A 22,258-nucleotide genomic window follows, 5' to 3' on the forward strand; every position below is an offset into this window, starting at 1 on the left:
TCTCTTCTCCAGACTGAACCCCCCAGCTCCCTCAGCCCTTCCCCATCACACTATGCTCCAGGCCCTGCACCAGCTCCATTGCCCTTCTCTGGCCCTGCTCCAGCCCCTCAATGTCTCTCTTGTAGTGAGGGGCCCAGAGCCGAACACAGGATTCGGGGGGTGGCCTCACCAGTGCCCGGTACAGAGGGATGATCACTGCCCTGGCCCTGCTGACAACACTAGTGCTGATATATAAATGAGTGCAATTGACTCCGTAAATGTAAATATTGATACACTAGACATGTAAGAAACTACTTCAGCAACATTCCGGTTAAATATCCTCATGTGGAGTTTGTCAGCATTACTGTCAAGTGCTGCAACTAAAAAGTGAACAGTTCTCCAGCACCACAGCAATATTACTCCATGTACCTAAGGCACTGGCATCCTGGAGACCGAGTTGGCACAAAGTGAGATAAAGCATAAGTGAGATAAAGATACAGCATAGTACTGCTGGGTTTCCTCCTCTTTTTTCCCTAAAAGACAAATATAAATTTATCATTACTAAAATGTTTTCTTGACACAAGCACTGCAAGGGACAACTGGCTGTGACAGGGATGCAAACCTGCCTTGCTGTGAACGCCGGCCCGGGAGCTGCTGAGGGGCAGTCGGGTGGGAGGCACGATCCTGCCCCAGTCCCTGTGACTAACCCCAACACAGGACCAGGCTCCGCCGTCACCCTTCACTGACACCCTCCAGCTGCCAGCCACGGCGTGCTGCTTAGCATAGTTTACCTTAACATTTCCTCGTGGATGCCTGCAGTATGAATTCATGTAGGCTGATGATTTAGTGGTTGCCTGCTGATATCAGAGAGAGAAGCATTTTTCCCTCAGTGTCTGCTTTGTAAATCAATCGCTAAATTATGTGCTACTTCATTCACATTTTTTTGGGCTTCTATCTGCCCTAAGCCACCTGCTGTGGCGATAACTGACAAAATATATGGAACCTGGGGAGAGGATGAGGAAAGACAGGAAGGAGGAGGGATACAACTATCTTTGCACATGCGACCTATTGACAGAAATGCTCAGGCAGTGGCATACAAATGCTGTAGATTGAAGCTATTGAATTTTTTAGTAGCACAATACACTGCATAGCACTGCTCTTTAAGTGCTTGTATTCTGGTACAACAGCAATCTTCAAAGCAGTAAAATAAGATAAACCCAGCTGTGTTTCAATTCATATACATAAAGAAGAAAACTTGTACTTTTCTATACTAATTTCACAGAGAAATCAAAGAACAAAGAGCTGAAAAAAATCTACAGAGTCAAACTTTAACAATCAAGAAAAATAAATCTAGTTTTATTAACCTGTATCATGGAAACACAAGCTATTTAAAGCACCTTTGCAACATCTCTCCTAATTAATCTGCATCAGGTTGTCTGGATGGAATCACGATCTTACTGTCAAGATCAAAATATTCACTGTCTCCTCTACAAACCAACGATTAAAATCCTCAAAAGCAATTTGGCAGGCAGAGCTAACCACATTACAAACAAACAGGTACTGTTAATATTCACATCTTACAGTGATCTTTCTTTTGCAAAGCCTTATTTATTTTTTTGTTTTCAGGAATAGCATACAAATGACTTTCCTTGGAATCAGACTGAAGATCCCTGCAGATTCTTAAATGAGAAAACATGTTACCGCCACTAACAGTACACAAACAAAACAGAACTACTCCTACATGTAACAGCATTGAAAGGAGGCATGTGTAGTATCAGCATTAGAAGATGGATGAGGAAACCATGAGGTGGGAAAAGACAGATTACTGTGCGAGCAGAATAATTTTGAAAGCTTCACTAGGGGGCTGGGATCTGCCTCCCTCCAAAAGAAAATCAGGCAGAAAGCACAAATAGTAAACTGCTCTTTTGCCTTGTTCTATAACGTTCTTCTGAGTTGTGTGGGAAAGAGAATGAAAGTTGTCTTCTTCCCTTCAGAACAGAGCATTACTGTAAAATATTTAATTATTATTGTTACAGCTTCTGCCACATCAGATTGTACTTTAACTAATTTTATTTTTTAAGGTGAATGTCCTGCTAATAAAAGACCCTGGGACTGATAGTCCCAGAACCCAGTATTTGTCATTTATTCTCAGAATAGGACTAGCACTGAAAGATTCCCCAAGTGGTCAGCTTCATTCCTGCTCTGAAGAAATTGCTCCTTTATCATTGTCTATTCCAGAAGAATAATAGACGTCAACTAAAATAATGGTAACGAGTGACTTAACCCTGTGTGTGGGCAGAGGGTATCCTACCCGACATCCCAGCAACAACCAGTGAATTCTCTTGATGTCACGGGAGGGACAAAAGTGCAGAAATAGCGGCACTTCCCCCCAAGGAGCAATGTTTCCCCAGCAAACAACCTGAAAAGCAGTACTTTGCCCCAGAGGGACAGTAATTTGGGGTCCTGAAATAAAAATGGATAGATAAGGTTGTGCTGGGTGAGCAAGTCCTGCATTCTGAAAGATGAGAGGAAGATTTTAATTACCTTGGCAGCACCCATGACTAGAGCCCTCTCCTTGCATACCTGAAAAAATCAAACCAGTTGGGGCAGAAGCTGGTTAGGTGGAGCAGGAAAGGGAGAAAAATACGGACACGCAGATCCCCAAAACTTGGTTGACCCTGATACAAAGTTTTAACAGAATATCAGAACTCAAATACCATACTGACATTCTTCACTAAAATAACTTGCAAAAAGTCAGTTATTCACAAATAAAGGTGGTGAGACATTAGCTAGAACAAACTATTGTGCCTACTATAAAGGAAAACAATGTTAAAACATTGCTCCAAATGTGATGTGAATGACTAGGATTCTTTGGAAAGTGAGGGCAGTGAATCTGGTGTTATCACTGAAGATCATATCACTTGATGAAGAAGTCGCTTCATTATCAACAGACACAAACATTCACACACAGAACTACCTGAAAATAGGTGTGAATTGTCAATCATACTTTACCACCTTGTCCTATGATTTCTTTCTGAAACTCAATGATCTTCATTAGATGTAGTTATTACATTACCTTTAAATACTAGAATATAGACCGTGATGCTACTCAAAACGGACGCTCAAAACCCAGCAGACCTAAGGTCCATTTTTTACAGTAATGTAAAATATATACATTACTGAAACTCAATTTACTCATCTGGAATGTAGGAATAATAACATTTACTTTCCCCACAGTGAAGTGCTTATAAGCTAAATTAGCATTTACTATAATTCATCTCAATTCTAGAAAACAGTGAATCATAGCCTTAACTTATTTTTTAAAAATGAATAAGCAATTTCATTGAGCAGGGAATAAAACTTTTGTCTTGGTGTTGTGGTTTTTTTTTGTTTTTCAGTTCCTCCAACTATCATTATTTACCAGAAGCTTAATTTAGCCTATTTACAGAAAAATCAAGTCCTTTTCTTGGCTCCTCTGTGCTAGAATTAATCAGAAGCTGCATGATTCCATGTTTAATTTCAATCACAGCAGCTATTGCTTTATAAATAAATAATACTTACAAGATTTTTATTACTCCTAAAGAAGACGCTCACTTTTTCTTAAGGAAAATAAAAAGTAGAATACTGGCTTCTACACTTTTGTTCAATTATGACAATACCTCAGGATATGTGTTTTCCCTTAATAAAATCCAAGTGCATAATTAAACCTGCATTTTCTTGAAAGACATCAGCAATACCTGGCTTATCTGGAAGGTGTCCAGACTGGCAAGAATTAAAATGCCCATGAGAAAATAGATTTGGGGAAGGGGGTCAGTGGGAAAACAGGTTATGGGTCAACAAGATCTATCAAGTTCAACCACAGAGGCAAGTGGCTACGCAGTGGTACATGGAATTCCTTTTGTAGACCTGGGGCATAGTTATTCAAGTTGAAAAAGCTGGTTGTCAATTTTCTAGCTAGATTTACTAAGAGGATAGCAGAATATAGCCCCATCTGTTAGTCCTTGGCTAGGACACTGGTGCTATTTGTTTTCTTAACATGGCATCCCAGTCCATTTCTCACTTGCAGGCTCATACAACAGATTGATGGTGCCAGAGAGACTCTGTGAAGTGGTGCCTGCACCACTGCCAAGGGCAGGGAAGAATGGATGGTCAAACCCAGATGATTTCATGTTAAGAGAGGATGAAGTGAAAAATCTGCACTGTCCTCTGCCCCGCCCCTCCATGCTCACAGAGGATTGCATCTAACCTTCAGTCAGCAAAACTGAAAGAGAAAAAACTCTGCTTTAAAGCTTTAGAGGTGCCTAAGAATACTTTCAGTTCAAGTTTTGCCCAGCCATGGGCTGGTTTTAAAACCATACTGTCAAAATAAGACTTAGAGGGATTTTCCCCAGTTTCATAACTGGGACAAAATGCTTTGACCTAAATAGCTTTTGTCTAAATACTCTCTTCTAGTGCCCTCTTTCACAAAAACATACAGAGGGAATGGCAGTTTTCTGCAGACCCAGCTGATCTGTAAATCTGTTGGGAGAGTGCAGAATTAGAGTGCAGTGAACCTTACGTATGCCATATTAAAGTTTATGCAAAACATTGCGTTGAAACTACGGCTTACCCTGTAGCACCGATGGGTCTACGTCACGTCTCTCACTATAAAAGAGTACAATTTTATACTTCATTATCAGTTAGTACTGGTGGCAAGTATGTGCTAGATTACTCCAAAATATTAAACATTTTGAGATGCTGTCAATTTCAGCAAAGAAAATAGAGGTGTTTTCAGTTACTGACTTAGCTATTTTTGTAAACTTCTCCCCTGCTGCAGAAAAGCCTGCTCCAACTCTGATTCATTTTCACATTCCTGACTTTACTTATGTGGGCATTCCCAACAGAATTCAGAAAGGTACACATGGAGCATTTTCAATAATGGGCCTAGGGTAAAATTCTGACAAACACATAAAATAAGTAAACTAAAAAGTAGGGGAAATATTTTCATCATTTCTGTCAATTTATAGTAATTTTACTAATTTTTAGCTCACCACAAAATATTATCTACATGTGACTTAAGTTCATCTAGGAGCACAAAACAAAAAACAGAAATCAGAGAAATATATATCCAGAAATCAGTTCAATTTGTAGGTATCTATGCACATAAACACAAACAATAAGCAAAGTAGACACATGTATAATATAATTCTGTCTACTACAAATTTGGCCTTTTCATATTCTGCAGCTCAAACTCTATTATAAGCTTGCCATTTCAATCCAGACCTTTGACTTCCAAGAAAAGGCTTTAGGGAAAAACTCTGTTTATATTTAGGCAAGGCTTTAAAAGGTAAAACCATCATAGAATAATATTATCTTTATCTTACCAGACTAGTCAGAGAGTTCAAACTGAAATGGCATTTTTTACAAGCAATAATGTCTCAATTTGTAAATGGCATGCAGGGCATCTATATTACCGCAAACCAGGGATAACGATTGCAGGATTTCCACTTCCTGAGTTGAAAGGGGGTATTTTCATGACGGCGACACATGTGGGTTTCCAAGTCCACAGCTGGCACTGACAAGTGCCATGAGTTACTAAAGACTGAACACACGTTGCACAGTGGACAAGCATGTTGATGGAAAGTATATTTAATGTAAGATATCCAAGTAAAAGAGGACAGAAGAAGGAAGAAGCCCCACAGCCCTAGCCCCTTCTCCTCACTTCAAGTGAGGAGAAAGCATCTAGGATTTTGTATTTTCCTTCAAACAAGAATGGACATGATTGTGCTTACATTTCCAGCCAAGGAAAGCAAAGCTTCAGTTACCTTCAATACAATTGTATGACTTCATTTTTACCTATGAGTACCCATGTGCTGAACCACTGTGGCTGAGACTAGCTAAACAGTGATTGTTTAAAAGAATCAACTTACTTCCAAAGCCTTTCTCTTGCCCACTGATCAAATCAATAAATCTTTCACCTGAAGATCTTCATGGGCAACATTACTGAGCAAAATAAAAGACTGAATTACTGCCACCTACAAACCGCTGTGTCTGACCCTTGTTAGTTGAGGCCTGTTTTGCCTAGTGAGAAATACAAATGTCTTTTGTCTCTGGAACCACAAAGATCTGGGTTCAAACATTAAAACTGTGTGAGAAAACTTGCAAATTTTGGCTAAAAGCAGCCCCACAAAAACTTACAGTTGATTTGCTGTGTTCAGTCATGTAACTGCGTGTCAACCCTCTGAATACTGAACTCGGGAAACTGCTTTGTACAGCTACAAAAAAATAGATACGATTCCAGAGTCACGACTATACTAAAGAAAAAGCAAGGTATGCAGTATATGCAACCATTACCTCTTTTGCAAACTGCTCTGGGATTGTCAGAGTGCTGTGGTGTAAACCCAGCATAAGCGACTGGAAAGTCCTTGATCAGGGTAAGCACCATTCAGCAACAACGAAAGCATCCGCGTGTTATCAGCATTATTCTCAGACTGAAGCTAAAGCAAGCACTGTGCCAGCTGCTAGGAAGAAAATTAATTCTATCCCAGCCGAAATCAGGACACAGAGTGTACAAGCTGTGGCATGCAGTTAATGGAAAGCATTTGAAACAAAATCTGCTGAAAGTATGTAAAGGATAGCTGACAGCTGAAAAAAACCCATGTTAATCCATGTGTTAAAAGAACTAGAATTCTTAAACTCTGGGCCCTAAGCTTTGGTTTGGACCTGCCTATTCAGAAAAGACCTGGGCTCAGGATAAGGCTCCATACCCTAAAAGTAACAAATAGGATGGATTTTATGCATTCAGTCCAAGGCCATGTGCTGCCCCTTCCCTGAGAAGTGACTGAGCACACACTGGTCACAGGTACAGGACAAAGGCATCCCCCATGTGAAATGACCAAGTCCAAGGTCTTAGGCATAGAGCTGTCCTTCCCTTGTCAGGGGAGGATTTGTCTCACAATCCCCAACCCGCACTTCACTCTTCTCCTGGGTCTCTGGGCCCCTTGAAAAGGATAGAGCCAGGAAAAGCCCAGGAGCTGCCTGGGTTCTAGCAGGCTACACCTGCCCACTGCCTGAACCCCTCAGCTGTGCTGTACTGAGGGCTACTCATCAGCACACCACCATACTACTACAAGTAGCTACTAAAAGGTCTCCTACTCCAGACTTGGGTTGGAATGTAGGTTGGGATGTGAATAGCTTTGAAACCATTATCCAGGAATTCTGAAAGCATGAATTCCATACTAAGCACCTGTTCCCTCAAATCATGGAAACCACAGTCAAAAGTGTACATTTTAAAACGCACACACAGTTGAAGCAATGCAAATTCCCACTCCTTCAGCTTACCTGTTGTGTATCTAGTATTCCAGGAGTTTCAAATCAATGTTAAGCAAGTTGCACGGTCTTTAAAAGCCCTTTTATATTCTACCTGTTTACAGCTTTCTACTGGTAAATATGGGAGAAAAGACGACTGATTTATGAACATTCACTTCAAAAAGTCAAACAACATATTAAAACAATAATTCACAGTATGGTGAAATACAGTTAAGCAGACCATTTTCACAGTGATTTTTATAGAAAGGACATGCATAGGTTTTTGACAGGAAAAAAAATAATCTAAAGATGAAGAGAACCGCATGTATTAGACGTTGTTAAACATTTATTTGTCCTAAAGCAAAAGATAAAACTCGTTCCGTCAGAGATCTATATAAAATCTAAACAGAGAGATGAAAATCACAGCTTTTCAACCTCAGTAATTTCCCTTTACAAATATTCTAAGATGAGATTGAGCGAAACCTTTCACCAAACTACATCCTGAAAACCAATACTATTTCCAGTCTCGCTGCTAATGTGAGAGTGGGTAATGCTGATCAAATGACAGAAAACCAATCAAGTAGCAAGACATATCTTGCTGTTTTCTTGAATGTCTATAAATTCACTGCTTTCACTACCAGTCACACACTTCCTTAGCTACAGGCCTAATTGGCGTCACTTGCCCGTGGCTGCTTAGGCAATTGCAATGACCCAGGTTGTGCAAGCAGATAACGAGTCCCTGAATTGACTAAGGAGTGTCAGAACGACAGAAGGAAAAATTGGCTAAGGGAGCACATCAACAGCTGTATGTGCATCCTCAGGTGGTGCTCAAGGAGAACCTATATTTTAATTTGTAGCCTATTTGTTGCAAAAGGATAGAAGTTTAAGATCTGCCATGGAGTACAATATGGCAATCCAAGCAAAGGAAAGGAAAACAACTTTTCTGTATTTCTGAGAACAAATAGCTGTCTCTACCATCACATCATTGTTTTACTATTACCAGTTAATACAACAGCAGACAGAAAGTGCAGCTGCGGTCCACAGAATATTTGGCATTTCTGGCCCAAGCATAATCCCTCATGTAATGAAAAACCTATTTCTATTTCTGCATCCTCGCTACTCTTCATACTGAAGAGGCTTGCGTCTGTCTCCCATTTATTGAAGCTTATTCTTCATCTAGACAGCCAGGACTGGTTTGTATTAGAAATTAGGTTTTAAATCAGTATTTTTCTATTATTTATTTTAGGATTTTCAGGAAGCCTCCAGAAGTGCAGAAATATTCTTCTTGTTGAAAAAGCCCCAAATCCCTGACCCATGGTAAAAAACTTCGATGTTTTTAAGTCCAAAATAAACTCTGTCTATAAAGACAGTAACATTATTTTAAGAGTTAAAATGACATTAGAATATTAACAAAGAAAGAAAAAGTTAAAACATGCAAGAGCCATGCTCACATCCCTGAGTTTTTCTTAATGAGCAGCCTCCATTACGGGCTCCTCTTTCTCTTGTCTCATGCCGTTGGAGTTTTGCATTTCAGTGATTAATGGAGTTGCAAGCTGTAAAATGGGATATATATGAAGAAAGAAAGAAGGTGAAATAAACTTTTGCCTCAATAAATCTTATGGGCCTAAATTGCATCTGTTTTCTCTTTATGCTCTCTGCTGCCTTGTGGCCACTTTTAACATGATTCTCTATTTTTAGGTCCCAGCTCTGCACCACATTCTTATAAATGTGCACAGTTCTCTCCTTGGAAAAGACCTTAGATGTTACAGGCATACTAACCCATTACTGCAAGCTAAATGGGACTATGATGCTGCATTGCCTTTCTCTGGAAAATATTAGTGTGCCTGCTGTGAAATTGTTTAATTTCTGCTTCACTTTAAAGTATTCTGCATTTACCACAGACCAGCAAAGATGTTGTAAGTTCTTATCTATCCTTACATTACCTTGGGATACTTGCTTCGTACTCCTGATAATTTTCCAACATCTATTAATTTTCTCAGCATATCAAGCACTATTTTCCCCTCTTTAAAAGACTTCTAATAACTGAGCACAGAAATCCTCTAGCAACAGTACATTCTTACAGAAGAAGTATCTCCTTTCTTCTGTAAAAGAAAACATTACCCTCACAACTCCAATTCAGTTAAGAGAGATTCCAGCCGCCAGGAGCAAAACCTGAGTTTGCTGCTAAACCAAATGCCTTGCATCCAACTAGCTCCTGTAGAATTACACTCTGGGGTTTCATGGTTCCCATATTTAGGAGGCCCAGCTGTAGCACCAAGTTCCTGATTTATAAGTTAAAGTTGTAAACTTGTTCTTCTGACTACACAGAATTATTTCATTCACATTGGCAAATCTTCTAACATTGGCAGGTTGGCTTTGCACTTGCTATTGGTACAACTGCACTGAAGTTGGCTTATGCAGCCAAATTAGGATACTGAGAACCAGCAGTTCATGCCCTGCTTCATGCTGAAGTAGACATGGATAGGTGCTTCCAATAATCTCCTGCCTTCCTCTTATAATTCTTCAGTCTCTGATTACTACATCAGATATATACAGTTTTCTGTACCTTACAGAAAGCAGGAAGTCTCTTGCAGGATAAATCAGTAAATTGAAAGAAGAAGATGCAAATATACAGAACATATACTGCAAGACTAGTGCAGTGCACTCGGATTTAAACAAAATGATGTTAACATACATGTACAAGCAGCGTGTCATTGATAGACTGACTGACCTTTCAAAGAATCTTGTCTAATCCAGGTCAATTCCTGCAAGACAAATGAAGTGCTGCAGAAAGAGTTTAAAACCTTCTCATCCAGCAAATGGGGAACCCAGTCCACCACACTTGCATTAGTATGTGAAGACTGCTTCTATTCTATGGCTTTCCTCAGAAAGTATTTAGTAAGAAAAATGTTGGAAGAAATCAGCTGATCAACCAACCAGCAAATTAAAAAAAAAGAAGTTTAAAATTAACTGCAGCAATATTATGCATTATGCATATTACCTTTTAAAAATTAAACATGACAGAGGGGGATAAATCTGGATATCCCAGAGAAGAAAACAAACTGAACCCAGAGAATATTTAAAGTTTTAGGTAAGGTTCTGCAAGATCAACATAAGAGAACACAATTCCTTCCCATTCAGGAACTATATTAATACAAATGCTTGTCTTTTCTAGTAATTATTTAGTAATAGCCGAGACAAAGACATTAATAGTGTCTAATAATCACACAGTGGGGCTCAACAGTGATTCTCTCATTATCAAATCTGCTCATGATACAAGTCAAAACATGATTTTTCTAACCAAATACATTCTTCATTTTGGCATCGTAATTCAAGCTTCTGATGTCAGAAAAGATTATGAGAAAAGAAGTAGGACAGGATTTCCTGAATATTCATAAAGTATACGTGCATCAGTTAAAAAAGGAGCTTCTCCTTCCTACACCCCTCAATCTATTAAATAAAATAGGCTTTGGCTCACTTACACCCATCACGGTCAAATTCTGTTGTGGAAAACAAACATTCATGCTCAGTGAAAGGACTCCATGTCTTGGAGTACAGTGCTCACCATTACTCAGGCAAAAATGCCTCAAATCATTAGAAATGGGAATAATTCCTTGAAGTGGTACAAACCAGGGATTGACTGCCTGGGGAGCAGGTCCACATGAAAAGAACTGCTCCTGTTATCCCACTGGACAGAGCACTAAACATGAGCCAGCAACATGCCCTGGCAACAAAGGTGGACAGCAATATCCTAGGCTGCAAGAAGAGAAGCATGGCCAGGAGACTGTGGGAGATAAGTATCCCCATCAGCTCTGCACTCAGTAGTGTGCTTCTAGGGGTATCTGCATCCAGTTTCAGGCCTTTCAATACAAGAAAGACATCAATAATCTGGAGCAAGTCCAGGGAACGCCAACAGGATGGTTGGGGCTGGAACACATGCTGTGGAAGGAGGGGCTGAGGGAGCTGGGTTAATCTAGCCTGGGGAAGGTTAACTGCTCTAGCCTGGGTGCTTGAAAGTAGCCTGCTGGTACCTACAGGTCATCAGGAAGATAAAGCCAGGCTCTTCACACTGGAACATGGCAAGAGGATGAGACTTGAAGGGTATACATTAAAGCAAGGTGGAGGCCAGATATAAGGATATCCTTCTTCCCCATGAGGGAAGTCAAGCAGTGGAACAGGTTGCCCAGGAAGGTGATGCAATCTCTGTCCTTGGAGCTCTTCAAGACCAGACTGGACTTCAGAGATGACCCAGGTTTTAGCAGATGACTGGACTAGAGACCTCCAAAGGTCCCTTTCAACCCGAATTATCCTACAACCTTGTAAATACAAATCTGGAGCATAAAATTTGTCCCAGGGATCAGACAGGTTTTCACAGAAGATGCTATTTTTCCCCAATTATAACTACAAGACTATCATAAAAAGAATTAACAAGGCACAACATAACATGAATATGGAGTGCTAGGTATTCAAACTCCCTGACCTTGGCAAGTCGAAGATTTTGTATCTGAGTAGTGACATTAGCAGGCAGCTCAAAGTATGATGCAGCAAGACTACAGAGAATCAAAGCCTGAATAGGCATAAGCTGAAATGAACCTGAAAGCTGTTTCTTAAACAGTTTCTTAAATTACTTAAAAGAGGTAATGTCACCACATTATACTATATGGCGAGTAGAGTCTTCTGTCATTTCACAGTGATGTGTCATTTCTCTTCCCACTGTTCAACTTCTTTTGCTCCATAATTTGTGTCGTGTGTTACCCTGTCTTATTATTTTCACAACTGGAATTTAATTTCTATTGTTATCTTTTGTCTTCCTGCCAGTTCCTTGAACATTCTCTTGTCTCTTTAGTACACTTAAGTATTTTTTATTTGTGTTTCATTTTTCATGGATTTCGTAAGTGTTGTAAAAACTACATTATCCACCCTTATAAAAGCTATGTCACACTTTTCAATCTGATATTACCCCACTGAGCAATAGTTCTTTTCCGACAGGCAAACATGCACTTCTACATTTAAATGCATAAAATGCACAGATGTGCTAAGTGCAAAACAACACAATGAGTTACTAAAGAAGCAGAGCAACAAATAATCAATAGGAATGAACCAATAAATGATCACCTGGTGGTATCAATATAAATAGCTGCTAAAAGAGCAATGTTTACCTAGGGATATTTTACACTAATACTGAGCACTGACTTTTCAGAATGACCACAGGTTTATTTGACAGGTATCTCTAACTTGGCAAAATATAATCTTCACTATTCCTTATGTTCACCCTTCCCCTGAAAACTGGGCTCCTCTCAGTCTGTGGGGTGGGTTATAATGCATGCCTCGCTAAATCATCTCAAAACTTTTCCATCATTTTTCCCCCTTGACTTCCTGCAAGACCTGTTTTGCATGCAGTTATCTCTGCTATCTCTTTGCCCTAACAAGACTTGATACCTGTAATTCTGGGATTAAATCCTAGAGTTCTAAACAAATGCAAAATATTCAGTATTTGCACTAAGAAAAGTGAGAAGAGCCATTACAAAATCCAGACTGTTTTCTAGTTTGTGGATGGTAGGGCAACGACAGTGCATGTGAAGCACAGCATGTGCTTTGCAACTGAGAAGAAGGAAAAAAATACATTTTCAGCTTAGCCAGTGCTATCCTATCACATCACATTGCTCATTTTTGTGATACTAACCTCTCCCACACCACATGTTTTGAGCAGTACAGCATTAGCTAGGCAGTTCCATTACTTAAGTGCACAGTCAGATATTTTAACAGCTTCTGGGGATCACTACCAGCATTTGTCAAAGACGTTTTCTCAGACCCACCCTAGATTGAGTTGTGCAATATATATTAAGCAAGCAAAAACGTTCCCCCCAGACCAGAAGCCCAATATCACAGAAAAGAAAAAACCTCTTGGCCTGCTGGTTCTTGCCAAGGTTTTGGAGTCCATTCATTCAAATTGGTAGCTAAGCAGAAAGTGCTTTCAATTTCAAGTGCTAAGCATGTGATAGCAGTTTGTGAGTTACGGAAACATTAGCCTCACTCTGGTTTCAAGTGCTGAGGTTCACTGTATGGAAATCCTCAACAAAGTCAAAGAGAATTGCACAGGCTGATAAGACTGCTCCTTCATGCTGAAAGGCACCTACTTCCATTATCTCTGAGATCTCTGCTAGGCAAAACAATAGGTACGCTGGGTTGGGTTTTTTTGGGAACAAACTCATAAATCAAGCTTCTATGACTCAGGAAAAGCACAAGCAAACTATATCCAAGTAATTTCACATGAAGGTCCTCCTGTTCTTTGTGGTATTATGCATATACAGCAAATAGAGCATTTTGACTCTAGGAAAATTGTCTCCTTCACGTAATGAGTCTCTTGCACCTTTGGACTGTGGAATAGGATACTTGCTAGACTAAAAAGCCACATCTAAAGTTCCTGGAGCCAAGATCCATGATTCCCAGCATTAGTGCCTACTTTTCTTATGGAATGGGGCCACATGATTTTCCCTGAAAGGCTCAAAGCCTCTCTTCTCAGTGGTAGCATCAGACAAGCTTACTGAGTTACTGCTACTCTTTTCTGTCTCAGATTGACTGGTATCAGTCAATAAGAATCACTGTACGTGTGACATTTAGAATATGACAGGCATATTCTAAAATTTAATTACTGCTCCTTCACTGACACCTATTTTTAATGCAAATTTAAGAACAGACCCTTCTGTCATCAGCTAATCCTGCAAGATGCAGAGCTCCCTCGGTTTACATTGATTTCAAGTGAATCTGATAGCAGTGATTGGCAGCCAGATGACCTCTGTCTCTCAGAGGTTCCATCTTTGCATGATTTTCCCTTTTTCCAATCTCAGTTTCCAAAATGTCTAGCATTTTGATTTCAGTGAAGTCTGGACAAAACAAAGTCAGCGGTTTTCTGTCTCTACAAGTACAAACCAACAAATGCAAGATAAGAAATCACATGAAATTTTAAGTTGCCATTCATCAAAAAAAATTGGAGAGAGAGAAACAAAAAGCAATTGGTACACCAGCTAGCCACTTGAGCACACTGTTTTGATTAATCCTGATCTGTGGAATGAGGGTCAAAAAGACAACTGGACTTATGAGTGGACTAAATTACAAATATGAATTAACAAGAAACTTAACACAAGCACCTACATTAGCAAATATCTGACTCATTTCTGGGAAGAAAATAGTTCAAGTCGATCTCAACACCAGAAGGACACAATTTTATGCAAATTGTGGCACCTACATATCTTTGACGCAGGGTGAAGACAAGACTTTAATTTCCAAGTCTACTTTTTCAGAAACCCCATCAATTTTATTTTCTGTCACAGAAACGAATGAAAACTTTGTGGCTACAAGCAGGATAACCAAATAAACTAACTGTTACTTGCCTATATGTCTCGTGTTCTGTATGCAGCTATTTTTCAGGCTTTAATTTTAAATATATACAGGGAATAATAAGAAGAAAAGGATATTTTCATTTGCTTAATTAACTGCCAGACCCTTTGGCAATTCAGCCCTCTCTGTAGCACAGAACTGAATATATTATTTTAAGTTTATGCTACATGTGCATTGAAGATGTAATGCAAGCATGCGATTGTTATAATTTCTGTCATTTTCCTTTTATTTTCCCTGTATCTTCTTGCACATAATAGGAGTAGATAAAATACATCAATAACCTAAAAGTTATCAGTCTGAGTCTCCAGATACTATCTTCAAGTGGGGCGTCTTTAAACCTTATAGCTTTTAGTTTCCACAGGACATAACAGTTTGGTGGGGTTGGTTTGTTTGTTTTTCCCAAAGCAAGTCTAAATACTTTAAATTACCACATTTTTAATATACTGACATGTTGCTGGTCTGATGTTCTTTGATGCTCAAAGTTAGATTGGCAGAAATCAGAGAGAGCAGCACAGGGGCTTACAGAAATGTGATATTCATGCTTGGCAGCAATTACTCTGTGAAAAGCACAAGGTGACTTTGCTTTTTCCTCTCCTTCTTTCTTTTATTTTTCATATTTTTTCCCCTCCAAGTTTGGCATGAATCTAAAGAACGAAAACCTAATTTAACATGACAAATGCTTTCATCACTCCCCTAACCTCTGAAGTGAACACTGACAAAGACAATATGTGTGCTATATGCTTTCCTTTCGACACTTTATAAATTACTTTCTTGTAACTGGGTTTTACCACCAGCCCAATATCTTCAGAATGTCCTAATCTGAATGGCTGGTTCTACATTCTTCACATGTCACCCCTGGATAATAAGAATAACTCCTGGCCTTTGTGAGATGATGTATGCCTCAAATGGGATTGTAGGACAATTTTATTTACACACTGCATGTTGGAATTTACCAAAACGTACAACGCTACCAACTTATACTCTGCATTTCAGTTATATCTGCCAGCTGAAGAAACAGGGAGAAGTGATAAATCTGGCTTTAACTCATCAGACAACATTTTGTGTACTGTGTAAGGAAAAAGTTAACTGAGATGATTTTTTCCTGTACTCTGCTATTAAAAACAGTGTGACAGTCAGACACAGAAACATCTTAAAATGCTCTTTTTAGTGGAAGTGATCCTCAGAGGAAGATTTAGAAGAATTCAGATACTGACTGGCCCATAAAGGAAGAGTCTATTTAAAAACACAAACTTCAATAGTAGGAACCACCAATTCATATGTATCTTAAAAAAGAAACCCCAAAGTTTTGTTTTAACAAATGTCATTATTTTGACAAATGTTTCACTTCTTAAAATCTCAGTAGTATCTTTATTTAACATCACTAATGTACTGTGGCAAAAGATTCCAAAGGTTATTCTGCACTTATTACTACGAAATTATTTTAATGCTTTAACCATACTGTCTTTTCAAGTCACTGTGTTTTTATTTGCGTGTTATCAGAAAGGCAATAGGAATACCTGAACAATTTAAAAAATATTTATTCTTTTTTCTCTGTTATAATACTTTTTTGCTTGTTTCTTTAAATCACTCCTCATTTGATATTTTTTTCATACCACCCATAATCTTTGGCATGTTCTCTGAAAGTCCCACATTTAAATGTGGACTATATTTTCAGTGACCAATCTATATCAATTCCCCCATCTCTTTTATTATAGGAAAATACATTTAAAAATCCTGAATTCTAAGAGAACTTCTAAGTATCCTTTCAATGTAATTTCCTTCACATTTGGCAGCATTGCTTTTTTCATTTAGTCCTGCAATAGTCTTGATTAGCATTGATGTGATCATCATCACACAGCCTAGATATATTGACAAACCTAAGTAGCATAACTGGATTATTCACAGGATTAATTGCAGCTATTTTCTGGCTTTGATGTATACTCATTCTTTACTGTGTATGGAACGAAGCTTGTCAGGTAACTTCTCATTATTTAATCCTTGAGCCAACACTTGTTCTAAAATCTGCTTTCTTGTGTTTACTAGCCAACTCTATTGCACTCATCATTCTTTAGTCAGGGAAGACAACCTCAAAAACTTCTGTCAAAATGGATCACTTATGTCATTACTTGAAACGATAGATCATTCATCAATTATTAAGAGTCAATGCATTATCTTACATTCCCTCTTGTCTTAGTATATGAAAGTGTATAAAGCAATAGACATGTTGCAAAGCTTTGCTTTAGATTACAGTAACCTAAATACCAAGGAAAATACGTTTCATAATCCATCACTTCAAAGTTATGCACATGATTAAAAAACTCACCTTGCGGTGTATCATTCTCCATGTGCATAATCACTCGAACAGAGAGCTCTTGTACGATAAGTGTCATGGTCAATAAATCATGTGCTTTCCAATCTTTTTATTTATATATCAAACTAAGCCTGCTATTTGTCTGTTAGCTCTGTAGTATCGAGTATACTGGGATATAGGCCTGGCCTAAAGAGACATCAGCATTAAAACAGCCAGTCAGCTCTCTCTTACTGCTGCATATATTAATTACATATGGAAGCTCATTAGTATGAAAAATAGGTTTTCCTTAGAAAACAGTGTCTATGCTGTTGAGTGAGAATAGGGAGTAAATTCAGTACATCTTTATAGGTCTTTTGAACACTAAATATGAAATTAGATTCAGAGACGAACTAAACCCCTCACAGAATAGGTCTGGAAAGTATCAAGCTACCGTAGTTCCAAAATACTCATTGAAGCTAGAGAGTTCGTGCAGCATCTCATTGTCACCAACGTATTGTCAAAGACACAGTGAAAGGTATAAAATACAGAGCTAGCTGCAGTAAACACTTAGATAAACCTCCAGGACAACAGACAAGGGCGGGGTGCCTGGGGGAGTGGGTGCCAAAAAATAGTTGCATTAAGAAAGACAAAATAACAGAAACATGTTAAAAAAGTCTCGAAAGACCACAGAAAGAATGAAGACACGGTGTGGTGGTCAGTGTTCATATCTTGATCCTGGGAAATACGCACAACATTTAGTTTCAATATTTTTGCTGACAAAACACTAAAGAAGTGTGGAATAGCAAAAATAACAATGCATAGAATGGAACTATCTATTCAGATCTAACACCACCAGGAATTTATTCACAAAGATTCAGACTGAGACTTATTAAATGCCAGGAGCTTCGGTTACTTACAGGGAGTCACCCACCAGCACGAAAATCACGATTTTTTCCAAATTTTTTTTTAATATATGGTAGTACAACAAAAAATCATTGTATCACCCACTGGTTGGACCATCCATGAGAGATGCGTATACAACACCTAAAGTTAACACTGCACTGACAATCCTGAATCGATTTCTTGCTTCCTCTGCTCTTATGACAGTGAACAGGAGGTGAATGTTTTATTTTACCTCAATCATCAGTATAAGGAATAATAATTTTCTTTGCTCATTACAAACACAAATCTGTGTAACAGACCGACCATCCTAATACCTGCTGAATTTTCACTTGCTGACATAGCTGTGTGATTTGATAGAGAAAACACAGCCTTACCTATGAAATACGCCAGCAGGATGGCAAGCAGGACTGCAGCAGCAATTGCAGATAAAGCGGCACATTTCCAGCTACAATACTTGGAGGGTTTCTTCAGCTTGAATGCGTTCCTGGAGAATGTATTTCTAGGTAACAGTCTGGGAGGTGGAGTATAAACTGTTCCTGAGGTCAACGGATAACCAGGGGAAGAACTACTGAACAGTGGAGTAGTTCCAGAAGATGTCTTGAACAAGAAATGCCTGAAAAACATAAAATGGAACATAGTGTTGTAGTTAAGAAAGAATACTTTCTATTCGCATTCCATCCCAGCTATGATAATGTGTTAAATTCAACTAAAAAGGATACGAAGATTCCTTCCTTATATGAAGAAATAAGGAGATGAAAATTCCCAGTCTTTTTCCTACCAGAGCTTAAGAACTGTCACTAAACCACAGTGTTAGGATATCTGCTTAATCCTTTCAGTACTTGGATGCAACTTGACCAGCTAAAACACCAGCATGACTGATGAGGTGTCACTGAGTATCAGTTGAGATTGCACCTGTAAGACATGTGAGCAGTCTAGTAACAAAGCTCATATTCAGAAGGGATGTGACTGTCCATTCCTTTTGGTCAGTGCTTGATTAGGACAAAGCAGAAAAAAAAAAAAAGGCCTTCAGCTGCCCACACATTTATTAAGAAGAAAATAAAAGTACAAAATATACTGCCTAACAAACCCTCAGAAAAGGAAATGCTGCCAACATATTCTGGACAGAGGAAATGGAAAACACAAGATAGAAGACTGGCTTCTCTAGGTTAACTTCTCCCAGTCAGGAAGAACTGACTACAGGCATGTTCCCAATAAATGATAAAAAAGGGAGAAGCACAGAATAAAGGCAGTGGTCTTCAAGGCCATTTTTTTTTTGAGAGAAAAGAGCTCTGAAGATCCATTCCTTCTTAGCTCTGAAAAATAAAAGCTTCTTGGAACAAATGAGAATGAAGATACTCGGTATTCTCCAAAACCAAACCCCAAGTCTTACTTCAAATGTAGAAAATGTTTAACAGTTTTATTCAGATCAGAATCCTGTATGTCACTCTCAAATCACCTGTTAGGACTCCAAAACCAATTTCAATCACAGTTTATTACAACAATGATTTGGATGTTTGAAACTGAAATGTGTTTCCTAAGTATGTTTTCCACCCCATCATCATACATGTGTGTACTTCCAAGCACAGGATTTACTGCATACTGATTATACAGAATAACGGAGATGGTTTTAAAGGTCACTAAAACATTTGTTTTGAAATGAAACCCAGAGCATAATAAATTGCATAGAATTTGCATACAGGTAGAAGACAGTAAAAGGAAGGCTGGCTAGGTTTCTCAGTTGTATGACTGACTATTCACACTTGAAGGCAGTCTCTAAAATACGGTCTTGTTTTTAATGCTGTCATTAATGAACTCTATTAATAACCATGAAAAATCCCTTAGTTTGACACTACCTTTATTATTTTGTGTTTTTTTTAAACCCCAAATGACCTCGGACATCTCCTACAACAGTGATCAAGATTTAGTTTGTTTCAGAAAGTATTTCAGTCACTTAAGATATTGCTGGTCTTCACTGCCATAAGTGTATACTTGTGCTTTGGAGACACTGTAGAAAAAAACTGAGACACACAAGTACACAATCACAAATGGCTTTCAAAGCCTCACTAGTTCAAGATTATATTTTGTTTTGGTTTTATAAATGCAGTATTTGTAAAGCAAAGAAGCAGAATTAAAAGGGAATATTCAAGCTAGAAACCTTCTGTCATTTTGTTTCTCAAATAAAGTTCCCTTTTTTTTTTTTCCTTATCAGTGAGGCTCATTAAACATTAGAATTGCTTCTTTTCTGCACACTGTATACAAGCTATCAGAAAATACAGTAAAGGCAAATACGAAAAGGTTTTCCCCCTCTGAATTACCTAGCCTTTTAAAGTAAAAAAGACCCTTTCCGGTTACAAGAAAAGAAAAAATAATGGAAGTCTGATTTCATGACCACTTAATTTTAACTGTTTACTTTGCAGCAGCTGAATTAAAATAATTGTTGGGAAAATGCTGCTATTGGGCTGATTGGGTTATGCTAGATCTAGTGACACTTATGTTCCATTTGTCTGGTTAAAACCTGATCAACTCTTGTTAGCAGAAGCAGTTTTAGTCCTTTCTACTTTGTCTGTGGCACTGGCAACACAATTCCACTTCTGTAATAGGAACTAGGGATTGAAGTGCCACAGAACATGAGGGAGGAAAGAAGGAAGGACAGAAGGAAGAGAGATCTGGTGAGATAACGTCAGGTAGGAAGGCCCATCTCATTCAGGTTCTGCATCTGCCTGAGCCCAGGACCACCTTCTCCTCCTAAATCCTCATGGCATGAGCAGCCCTTTCAGGTTTGGACCCACACGTCTCCAACAGAAAGTTCTTACATTTCTTTCCTTGTTCTAGCCCCAAAGCAGATCTCACAGAATCAAACTGGAAATCGCAGTCCTTGGCACTGCCTTTATCTGCAATGTCAAGGGTTTTAAACCCAGGAATTTTTTGTCCTCTTTAGCTGAGAAGGCAGATACAGTACTAACAGAATTTTTAATTTAAAGCATTGTTAAAGTAAACTCAGATACATAATGAAACTCTACTCCCATTAAAATTGAATTAATGAATATCTAGATATAGTTTAATAGAACATGTCAATCATATACTGTTTCATGTGAGAAGAAAAAAAGTAGCAGAAAAAATTAGTTCCACTGTGATCCACTTTGAGATTTTGAATATAAAGGAAACCACATACTTAAGGAAAACCACATACATCCATGCAAACATAATCTCTATATATTGTTAAAACTGATCCAAACTTGATAGAACCAAGAAAGGCCAAATGAAATGAATATGGGGAATGGTGTCATTCATAAAGCAAAACCAGAAAAAATATCATTGGATAACTCTCAATTTTGTCATACCTGTAACTCCTACCCATGTATTTTGAAAGCTGGGTAAGATTTCTAGCAAAGTAACCATGAGAAGGTACTGCACCATCTTAAAGGGCAGAAAATCTACCTTCAGGAGCTCCAAAAAGACATTTCACTAAAGATATGTCCAATATCCATCAAGCCATTGTGGAAAACTGTTGCTGCATTTGGAAGCTGGAGACCAGAGTAGCAGAAATAGCTTAAGTTATAGCAAAGCACACCAGAAAGACTGAGAACATAATGGACAAAACACTTGAACCCCCAGAGTTTTAAGTATAGATTCAGCTACTAATAGAAATAAATTGACTTGTCTCAAGTCTATCCCTAAAATCAATGATCTATAGCTATATTTTTATGTAGGATTTGCCATGCTCTGATACAACCAATTGTCTGTGGGCCTATGCTGCACAGAGAGAACATGAGCATTTATCAACATTAATTACAGTCTCACAGCAGTAACACTGGGAGGTACAGTACAATGACTGCTTATGAAAAGAAATGATCTTATTTGTACTCATTCACTTGATTTGAAATACATTCCATATTAGAATTAAAACTCCTGTATATTCTGTCTTACCTGTTCACCTATCAAACGCTATTAAGAAAACCACATTTTCTACCTCACAATTAGCATTAATAATTTGATGTAGATTGGGACTAGATTTCTATTTTGAAAACATGGGAGTAAATTCACTAATTCTTAGCCCAGTCTCCCTAATTCCTGTGCATCATGAAGACATTCCTACTCTGAAAAATTACAAGAGATGACTGTCAGTATACAGTGATTCAGTAATGTATGCATCCATGAAAGCTATGGAAGGAGCCTGCGTGCTGCTCAGAGGAAAGAAGTGAACCTTGTAGTTCAGGTGCTCTCCTCTCCTGCTCTGCAGCCTCCTGGGCAGTAAAATGCACCCCCCGGTTTTGGAGCAGCGTGTGTTGCTGATGCATGGGACCACCGACGCCAGGAGAAAGGTGACATCTCTGAAAGCCGGGCTTGCAAGGGGACATTTGTCCACAGTGCTGGGGACTAATGATAAATGGAAAAAGCTTT

The 22,258-nt window shown here is 38.6% G+C and overlaps 1 protein-coding gene across 5 annotated transcripts in view; it reads right to left on the reverse strand.

The window, feature by feature from the left end:
* Positions 1–22,258, reverse strand: part of TENM2 (teneurin transmembrane protein 2) — a gene marked incomplete at both ends in the record, with an annotated part of 540,785 nt that overhangs the window by 149,342 nt on the left and 369,185 nt on the right. For all 5 annotated transcript variants that reach the window (XM_080627345.1, XM_080627344.1, XM_080627343.1 and 2 more), the window contains one exon: positions 18,232–18,470. In XM_080627345.1, the coding sequence (XP_080483471.1) occupies positions 18,232–18,470 (239 nt within the window). The remainder of the gene's footprint in view (positions 1–18,231; positions 18,471–22,258) is intronic.

The sequence above is a fragment of the Psittacula echo genome (genome assembly GCF_963264785.1).
Source record: "Psittacula echo genome assembly, chromosome: 11".
NCBI lineage: Eukaryota > Metazoa > Chordata > Aves > Psittaciformes > Psittacidae > Psittacula > Psittacula echo.